Source organism: Anoplopoma fimbria, chromosome 19 (assembly GCF_027596085.1).
Source record: "Anoplopoma fimbria isolate UVic2021 breed Golden Eagle Sablefish chromosome 19, Afim_UVic_2022, whole genome shotgun sequence".
NCBI classification, from domain to species: domain Eukaryota; kingdom Metazoa; phylum Chordata; class Actinopteri; order Perciformes; family Anoplopomatidae; genus Anoplopoma; species Anoplopoma fimbria.
This window is the reverse complement of record NC_072467.1, coordinates 28655161-28665662: the sequence shown is the minus strand read 5'-3', so window position 1 is coordinate 28665662 and position 10502 is coordinate 28655161. Positions and strand designations below refer to the sequence as shown.

The 10502-nt window shown below is 45.4% G+C and overlaps 1 protein-coding gene across 1 annotated transcript; it reads left to right on the top strand.

Annotated features, from left to right (window-relative positions):
• Positions 1-10063, top strand: prdm11 (PR domain containing 11). Its single transcript, XM_054620534.1, is given in 8 exon segments — positions 1-42; positions 209-443; positions 1966-2013; positions 2016-2224; positions 2772-2839; positions 2983-3170; positions 4311-4847; positions 4940-10063. Coding segments are annotated over 8 exon segments (3489 nt in total). The 3' UTR covers positions 7102-10063.
• The last annotated feature ends 439 nt before the right edge of the window (positions 10064-10502 follow it).

The window sequence follows — 10502 nt, the reverse complement described above, 5'->3', positions numbered from 1 at the left end:
ATGTGTAATGAGGAGCAGAGCTTCCTGTGTGATGGAGCTCAGGTGAGAGGTCAGCAGGTGAACCGGCTCTGCTCCGGTTCTTTATGTCATTTCCTGTCATGAAAGATGGCCACAGCGCGAGGAGGCGACTGACAACCGGAGCTCTGCAGGAGACCAGAGACCAGAGACCACCAGAGACCAGAGACCACCAGAGACCAGAGACCACCAGAGACCAGAGACCAGAGACCGAGACCGGGGGACCGGGACCACCGGAGACCGAGACCGGAGACCGGAGACCAGACCGGGACCGGGACGGACCGAGACCACCGGAGACCAGAGACCGGGACCGGGACGGACCGAGACCACCGGAGACCAGACCGGGACCGGGACGGACGGACCGGAGACGCGTGTCCGCGCTAAGGTGCGTGTCTGTGCCGCGAGCTGCTCGGTAGCCACGGTGGCCAGTAAAATGGCTCCCGAGTAACACACACACACACACACACACACACACACACACACACACACACACACACACACACACACACACACACACACAGAGGACCGGAGGACCGGAGACTCTACCGGGAGAACACAAAGTTAAAGAGAACTTTAGTTTAGAGTGTTTGTAAAGTGTTCAGTCTGCAGAGGAGAGAAGAGGAAGAGGAGGAAGAGGAGAGAGAAGAGGAGGAGGAGGAAGAGGAGAGAGGAAGAGGAGAGAGGAAGAGGAGAGAGGAAGAGGAGAGAGAAGAGGAGAGGAGGAGAGAGGAAGGAAGAAGAGAGGAGGAGGAAGAGGAGGAGAGGAAGAGAGAGGAGGAGGAGGAGGAAGAGAGGAAGAGAGAGAGGAGGAGGAGGAAGAGGAGAGAGGGAGGAGGAAGAGGAGAGAGGAGGAGGGAGAGAGAGAGGGAGGAAGAGGAGGGAGGAGGAGGAGGAGGAGAGGAGGAGGAGGAGAGGAGGAGAGGAGGAGGAGGAGGAAGAGGAGAGAGGAGAGGAGAGAGAAGAGGAGAGAGAGGAGGAGAGGAAGAGAGAGGAGGAGGAAGAGGAGGAGAGGAGAGGAGAGGAGGAGGAGGAGGAGGAGGAGAGGAGGAGACCTCCAGAGGAGGAGGAGGACAGATATCCAGACTGAAGATTCTCTGTGAGGAGGAGGAAGAGGAGGAGGAGGAGGAGGAGGAGGAGGAGAAGAGAGGAGGAGGAGGAGAGGAGAGGAAGAAGAGAGGAGGAGGATAGTTCAGCAGGAGGAAGACCTCCAGTTTAATCATGAATATGTTGACAGATATCCAGACTGAAGTATTCTCTGTGAGCTTCAATAACTCGTTAATAAACTTCTTATAATAAAATGATATATAGATATACAATACAAAATATACTGTTGTTCTGTTCATGTTCTGTTGATGTTCTGTTGATGTTCTGTTCATGTTCTGTTGATGTTCTGTTCATGTTCTGTTGATGTTCTGTTGATGTTCTGTTCATGTTCTGTTCTGTTGATGTTCTGTTGATGTTCTGTTGATGTTCTGTTGATGTTCTGTTGATGTTCTGTTGATGTTCTGTTGATGTTCTGTTGTTCTGTTGATGTTCTGTTGATGTTCTGTTGATCTGCAGAGTTGTGACGTTTCTACCGACATGGTTCCACCATGAGCGAGCCGTCGTTGGACCTCTGGTGTGAGTTTCACTGCATTCTGTTTCTTCTCAAACAACGATCAATAATCAATAAACAGTTCCAGATGCTGAGCTGTGATTGGACAATCAGCGGAGTCGTAACTAAACTTAAGTAAACAGAAATGTGATTTACAGTTTAATTCCTGCACGATTAATCCACAGATTGACCTCTGTCCTTTAATATTTGAACTTAAACATGTATTAATTGTTTATATTTTATAATATATAATATATTATATATATATATATATATATATATATATATATTATAATATATAATACATTATAACCCTGTTTTTGTTAAAAACTAACTCCTGAACATTTGTCCTGCAGTCTGTGAGGAGTGCCAGGACTACTTCCAGAAGGAGTGTCCGTCCCACGGACCCCGCTGTTCGTCCCAGATACTCCTGCAGCCCCGGGGTCGGCCAACAGGGCGGCGCTCACGGTCCCACCAGGCCTGGAGGTCTTCACCGAGGGGGACCACGTGGATGTACGCTGCCTGGATCCAAACATCCCCAAGGGGGCGGTGTTCGGTCCATACGAGGGAGAGCTTGTGTCCAAGGACAAATCCTCCGGATTCTTCTCCTGGATAGTAACTTCAACCAGTCCAACACCAGTTTGTAACTGGTCTGACACCAGTTACAAACTAGTCTTAACATGTTCCAGTCTCAACCAGTTCAGAACCAGTCTAGACCTGTAGAGTACCAGTATTAACTTGTTTAAAACCGGTCTAGACCTGTTTAGAACCAGTCTAGATCTGTTTAGAACAAGTCTAGACCAGTTAAGCACCAGTTTGAACCTGTTTAGAAACGGTCTTGATCTGTATAAAACCAGTCTATCCCTGTTTAGAACCAGTTTAAAATCAGTCTAGACATTTTAGAACCAGTCTAGGCCTGTTTAGAATTAGTCTGAACCTGTTTAGAGCCAGTTTAGAACCAATTAAGACATGTTTAGAACAAGTCTAGACCAGTTAAGCACCAGTTTAAACCTGTTTATAACCAGTCTTGACCAGTTTAGAACCAGTTTAGACCTGTTCAGAACCAGTTAAGAACCCACCTAGATGAGTTTAGAAAACTAGTTGATCCAGATTTAAATAAGTCCAGCTCTGAACCAGTTTTCTGTTTTTTATGATGTTCCAGATTGTTGATTTTAACAACACGTATCAATCCATCGATGGCAGCGATGAGACCAAAGCCAACTGGATGAGGTGATGCGTTTTACTGAAACCTAGAATAAACACGTTGTTTATTAGTGAGTCTGCACTAAAGGACAGAACAACATTACATTACATTACATTACAGTCATACACAACAAGATCTTCATCGTCCTGTTGATGTTCGTGACCTGCAGGTTTGTCCGAACTTCGTCGGAGGAGAGCGACAGGAACCTGACGGCGTTTCAACGCGGTAAAAGCATCTTCTTCAGAGTCAGTCGGTCTCTGGCGGCGGGAGAGAAGCTGAGGGTTTGGTACAGCGACGACTACATCCAACGGCTTCACTGCGTCTCTCAGGAGAGCATCGACCAAAACCTGGACTCAGGTGAGACGGGGACAGGTGAACGAAACAGGAAGTCTCTGGTTTATCAGCTCAGAGGATCAGCTTCTGTTCCAGAGACCCTTTAGCAGCAGACGTCATGATTACGTCAAAGTGTCAGCTGGAGGAAAAGCTAGTAAAGAATGGAGGCAAACAGGAATCAGCTCAGAGTGTTGGGCTGAAGTTACAGACGTGATGTCATGTTGCTGTGATGTTGAGATGATACAATCTGATTTGATGTTCTAGCAAGCTACATTATCCGCCAACCTTTTCAGAGATGGAGATAAGATCTTGCTAATAGTTTAGCTTAGCCTTTTGCTAACCTCCTCTGCTGTCACAGCTGCTGTACCTCAGAAGGCTACTCTCTGCAGAGATGTCTTGGTATCGGGCTTAGTTTCTGTAACCACCGGGCATGAAAGCATGGTGGCATTGGCAAGCTAACGAGGGGGCGGCTGGCTACATAGCTAGCTTGCTAATTTCACCAACACTGGTCCCAGAAAGTCATCCAAACAGAGTTGTCACGTATCTGTTGATAACTAATTGAGCTCTGACCTGTGACTGCTGCTCTTCTTTGAAGTGTTTTCCAGATTTGTCAGCAGTACCGGTTCTATCTGGCCTCTTTTACAACTCGCTCATTCTGCTAACTGGCGTTCAAGCTAAAATGTTAATATATAGACGGTTCACTGACCTCATGATGTGGTTGTTTATTCTCTCAAAACTAAAGTTTATGACATGTGAGAAGCAGCCGATCTATTTGACAATCAAGAGTCCTGACTGGCTGCTTTCATTTGAGAGGAGAAAGCAGCTCATTGGCTCAATCAGAGACCAGTCAGTGTGATGATATTCATGCTGCGTTTAAAGGCCACAACCTTTTTCAATGGAAGCCAATGACATGAAGCTACAAGCTGACGTCTAACAGGCTCAACACGCTACAAGCTGTTCGGTTCCGACAAATAAAATTTGCCAGTTCCCAGTGTTATTTAACAGCATGATTGTGTAAACGAGCACTTGATTAAAACACTTCAACGGCGACTTGCGGACAATGTAGCTGACAACGTTCTGTTGCTTTTGTCGCTCGTAGTGTGACGTGTTCAGTCTTCTTGCCGTTTGTCTTGGGTTGCAGCTAAGTAACCTGTCTTGTTCCAGATACCAGGAAGCTGAGAGACTTCAACATTCAGGAGGACTTTAAATCTCCCTGCCTGCAGTCGGCTCTGCAGAGCAAACCAAGCCCCAGTAAACAACCCAGCGAGGAGTCGGACTGCCAGCCTCCTGCCAAGAGGAAGAAGATCGACCTCATCTTCAAAGACGTCCTGGAGGCCTCTCTAGAGGACTCCAGCAAGTCCAGGTCCCAGTCCTCCCTCCACAGTGAGTGTAAAGCACCAGTGATCGGGTTAAACTCGTCTGAGGGCGGCTTTAACGTTCCGAACCTGAAGGTGGAGGAGAAAGAGGAGGAGAACCAGAGCGGTGAGGAACCCTCCACCTCCTTCTGCCCCAACTGTGTCAGACTGAAGAGGAGGATCCAGGAGCTGGAGGTGGAGCTGTCCCGTGTCAGAGGAGAACGGGGGGACGCCGTCGGTCCACCAATGTCTGGACGGACCCTGAGCCAACAAGATCAGGCCCCGCCCCCCTCTGAGCATCAGGCCCCGCCCCATCCTGAGCAAGGCCCCGTCGAGGACTTTCAAGGTACGATTTCAAAAATGATGTACCGGGATGTAAAGGACCCAGATTACATGGTCCTTAACATTGCATGAAGTTTAACGTGTTTGTCTTTGCAGGGATGGAGCCCTTGACGCCCACTCAGGTGGTTCTGGATGACGACGACCCGGATGTTGACTCGGCTGATGAATCGATTGCTGCTGATCTTGTGATTTCTCCAGAAGACTCAATGAAGCTTTCCTCCGGAGGAGGCCGACGGATTCGTCGCTTCAAGCAGGAGTGGCTGAAAAAGTTCTGGTTCCTCCGCTACTCGCCAACTCTCAATGAGATGTGGTGCCACGTCTGTCGCCAGTACACCGTCCAGTCATCCCGAACCTCTGCCTTTATCATTGGCTCCAAGCAGTTTAAGATCCACACCATCAAGCTCCACAGCCAGAGCAACCTCCACAAGAAGTGTCTGCAGCTGTATAAGCTGCGCATGCATCCGGAAAAGACAGAGGAGATGTGCAAGAACATGATACTGCTGTTCAACGCGGCGTACCACTTGGCCCTGGAGGGACGGCCCTTCTCCGACCTCCGTCCACTGGCGGAGCTTCTGAAGAGGTGTGAGCTCAAAGTGGTGGATCAGTACATGAACGACGGAGACTGTCAGATCCTCCTCCACCACATCGCCCGGGCTTTGAAAGAAGACCTGGCTGAGAAGATGCGCCTGTCTCCCTTCCTAAGTGTCATCATGGATGCCCAAAATGACGACCTTTTCTCAGACATGGTAGCAGTCTACGTCCAGTTCATTACCAATGAGGGCTACCCGAGCACCGAGTTCCTGTCCTTGCAGAGACTGAGCATGGCCAGTGTGGACGGATATCTGCAGGCTATGGATCGAGCCTTTGGTGTCCTAGGCCTCAGGTTTCAGGACTTGCTGGTGGTGGGTCTGGGGGTAGACGGCACCAACATCTCCTCAGGAATGAGAGCCAACCTGTACATAGCTGTACAAAAGACTTTTCCTTGGATCCTCTGCCTTCCTATCATGATCCATCGGCCCCATCTGGAGGTGCTGGATGCCATCAGTGGAAAGGAGCTTTCCTGCCTGGAGGATCTGGAAAACAACCTCAAGCAGCTCCTCAGTTTCTACCGCTACTCCCCTCGCATGATGGCCGAGCTGCGATCCACCGCTCCAACACTGTCGGAGGAGACAGAGTTCCTTGGAGACATTAGAGCCATTCGATGGATCATCGGAGAACCAAACGTCCTTAACGCGCTCATCAAAGATTACCTGGAGGTAGTCGCCCATCTGAAGGAGATCAGCAGCCAGACGCAGAGGGCTGACGCTGCAGCCATCGCCCTTACCCTCCTCCAGTTCCTCATGGACTATCAGTCAGTCAAGCTCATCTACTTCCTTCTGGACATCATAGCTGTTCTCTCACGTTTAGCATTCACCTTCCAGGGAGATTACCTGCTGGTGTCACAGGTGGAAGCCAAGATAGAGGAGGCCATTCAGGAGATTGGTCAGTTGGTGGACTGCCCCGGAGAGTATCTGCAGGAATTTGAGGAAAATTTCCGTGAAAGTTTCAACGGCGTTGCTCTGAAGAACCTGCGAGTTGCAGAGTCCAAGTTTCAGTCCATCAGGGAAAAGATCTGCAACAGGAGCCAGGGCATCCTGTCTCAGAGGCTGGACCTGCAGAGCCGCACATTTGCCAAAGCCTGCAAGGTCCTGGACCTGTCCACCTGGCCCCACAACCGGGAGGACCTACAAACTTATGGGGAGGAAGAAATCCAGGTGATATTCAACCATCTCGAGTCCATTCCCTGTGGGGGTCAAGAGGGCTCCCAGGCCAGGATGGAGGCCAGGGGCAGCCTGGTGGTGGAATGGAAAGATCTGAAAGCAGACTACTACAGTATGAACGGTTTTAAAGAGGTCATCGCTCACATCTGCAGGTACAAGCAGCGCTTTCCTCTGCTCAATCGGATCGTGCAGGTTGTAAGGGTCCTGCCCAGTTCCACAGCCTGCTGCGACAAAGGCCGAGGTTCTCTGCAGAAGATGTGTAGGAACAATCGCTCCCGGCTGACTCTGGAGCAGATGAACGACCTGCTGACCGTGGCAGTTAACGGACCGTCTATGGCCAACTTTGATGGGAAGCGAGCGTTGGACAGCTGGTTTGAGGAGAAGTCTGGCAGCAGTTACTCTCTGTCAGCTGAGGTGTTGAACAGGATGTCAGCCGGGGACCAGAAGTCTGTCCTTCACAGCGTTGATGTCAACACAGAGTTCTACCCCGACATCTAACAGACAAACCCAGTGGTGTAGAACTACAGCAGAGTAATAATACACTAATACTAAGGAAGTAAAGAAGTCAACCAGTGATTCCAAACCAGGCTACTCGTACCCAAAGAGGTACTTCTGCAGTTCTTCTGCTGATCTTTAGTAGTTATTGTCACAAACTTACCGACTATGATATTCTGACTGCAAAGACGGAAAGAAGTCTCTGTTTTCAATTCAGTCAATTGTAAGTTGATTGAGACTGAGGAAAGACTAGTTAGAAAAAAGACAACAACAAGCTCAAAGAGAATAAACTGGAAATGTTTGAAACATCGAGTTTCTAGCAGTAGAAAAAATGCAAACTTGGCCTAAACACAAACAATTAATATATAGACAAAAGAGAACTATATCGGGAACCACTGTTCTACATCACTGGGCAAACCTCTGTCTATGAGAATGTGTTCCCATTCAGCTGGAGGGTTGGATTATAAAACAGGCCTCCGAAGGGTTCAGAGGAAAAACGATTACAATCAGACTCAAAGTGGCTTCAAAGACAGAAGAGACACATAGAAGCGAAAAAGGGACAAAAATGAACCATAGAGATGCAAAATGGCTACAAAGAGACACAAAATGACCACTATAAGATGCACAACAACTCAAGAGACACAAAACCACAACAAGGGACACAAAACAACCACAAAGACGAGACGTGAAACGACCACAAAGAGATGCAAAAAAGATCAGAAATGCAAAACAATCACAGAGATACAAACCGGCTACAACGAGACGTAAAGTGACCACAAAGACATAAAAAAAAGAAACCTTACAAAACACAAAATAACCCACAGATGCAAAATGACTGAAGAAGAACACAAAATACTTACAAAGAGTCGTAAAGCGACGATAAATGAGACAATATGACAATATGAGACGTAAAACAACTACAAACTACTCCACAGCTGTTTTCCTGTTTTAATGTGAATGTCCAGAGACTCGCTGTCTCACAGTCCGTCTGTGTTCAGCTGGACGTTGAACTCTTCTTTCTCTCACTGATGAACATCTTTGTTAAACGGAGGGCTACTGAGTTTCCAGCACTAGAAATACTAAAGCTAGTGTTGTCAGAATAGAAGTCGGTTCTACGTTGGGAACAATCAGTCAGTGTCCAACTGAACTATTGAGCCACTCTTTGCTTCAGCTGATTCCCCAATAAGACATTGAGTCCTGTAGTGTTGGGATGTATAAAGGCTTTATATTTCTATAAGAAGTGCAGACATCCCGGCCTCACACTGTAGATATTGTACAAACTGTATATTATTCTAAGTGCTTTTGAGACGGTTTTTAAGGAGACTATTTTTCTCTTGAATGAGATGATTGTGCCAAAACGATCGAATGCAAGAACCGAAAGAAAAAGGTGCTATCCTGCTCTGCCATAATGCATTCAGCCATATTCAGATGTTTACTGCGAGGTGTATATTTGAAATATGTTCTTCATCACTGATGCATCTGCTTCATGTTTGGGTGTTTCAGCCACAGCTCAGGCTTTAAATGATTCAAGGTTTAAAATGCATGATGATACTAAACTGTTACTTTAGTCGTGTTTTATAATATTAAGATGCCTGTATTTCAGAAATGTAAGATGAGACAGGATGAGATCTTTCTTTTCTTTTTTTTCTACAAAAGTTTTAAAAGTGTTGCTTTGTGTCCTAAAGTTAAAGAAAAGGTTTGACATGTTGGGAAATATGCTAATTTGCTGAGAGTCAGATGAGAATTTGTAATAAGTGCCATTTGAACAGAAAAACTCTTAATGTCAACCTTGGACATTTAATTCTGATGAGATGTCGGGAATCTTTGACAACAACAATATTATCGGTGGAAGATCTTTTGCTCAAGTAAAGGTAGGAATACCACACAACTAAGTACTCTGTTACACGTTAAAGTATCAGCATCAAAATGTTCTTAAAGTACCAGAAGTAAAAGAAAAAGTGCTCACTATGCATTTAAATATGCCCACTCAGAGTTGTATGTATTAATTCATTTGAAGAGTTAAAATTTACTGTAGTTAAATAAGTAGTCAAATATGTATATTTGACTACTTATTACACAATTTTAAAGTTGAATTTTTAGTATATACTTTAAACTGATCAGATGTTTTACATTGCAATAATGAAATAATCACATGTCATGTTTTCTGTTACACTATTATAACCCATATTATTCTACATACCTTATATATCTCTATGTTTCCTGTCCTCTCGGCTGACTCCAGGTCAGTGTCTCCACAGGTTTAAAACTCAACATGTGTCGTTCATCAGTTCTGGTTTTGAACGAGGCTCTTTGTTCGGATGATTTAATCTGACACACTCACAGAAACCCTGTGAACACAATCCTCCTCTAGAGAAGCTGCTGAAATGTTCCTGTCAGAACTTTCTGTTCATAAACCCTCGAGAATAAATCTCCTCACGTCTCATCTCACTCTCAGCAACAAAGTGTTTCCTAAAGTTTGCTGTTTGGTCGATCCTTTCATTTCTCTGAGAGATTAAACCTGAACGCCTTTGTTTTCATTCAGAGAGTATATGGAGCATGTTGTTATCGTATGCATGTAGTTATTACTGTTTTTGAAGCATAACCTTTGTTTGCAGGAAGCTGCCTGATGTGTTTCAGATATGAGTGTTTTTTTAAAGCATTCTATGAGCTGCGTGGAGCTCAGATCACATTTCATTTCTGTCCAAAAACATGTCTGAAGCCAATATTTAGCGCTCTGCCTTATTCTGTGTGTTTTACCGGCTGTTTGTGATCTAAATACCGACGTTTGGCTGATTGTAATCTGACTCCAGAGCTGACGGAGTCGCCTCTTAAGTTGTTGTTTCTCTGCTGGAGTTGGATATGCATTTTTTGGTTTCCAGATGAACCAAAAGAAAATGACTTGTTAAGATTTCTCTGTTTCTTCTGTTTCAAATGCTTCAAACAAAATACACATTAAAAGACATTTGATCTGAAGTCGTTTCTTCAGTTGGATGAATGATGTTGACTGATGTAAACAGACTTTCTATGAAACAATCCAAAGAACAAACGGACAAGACTCAGCTCAGATATATGCATATTCCTCCATCTGTATATGAGGCCAACTATGACACAAAACACAAGTAAATAAAGTATTATCAGTGGATAGAGCGGTATCTAGTAAAACTATAAAAACATATCTTTTTTTTTCTTTTTAAACAAATATTTACAATATGATTTTATCCAAACCATAAATATAAATGTAATCATATCTAATCACACAGTAATGATCAGTGTATGAATGTAGAGACATTATGAGTATATGTTAATATATATTTACATCACATATTATTCTGTCTTACTTCTCCTTGTGCTTATGACCCAGTCCCTTCTCATCCCATGGCGTTAGATACAGACGCTTGTTTTTA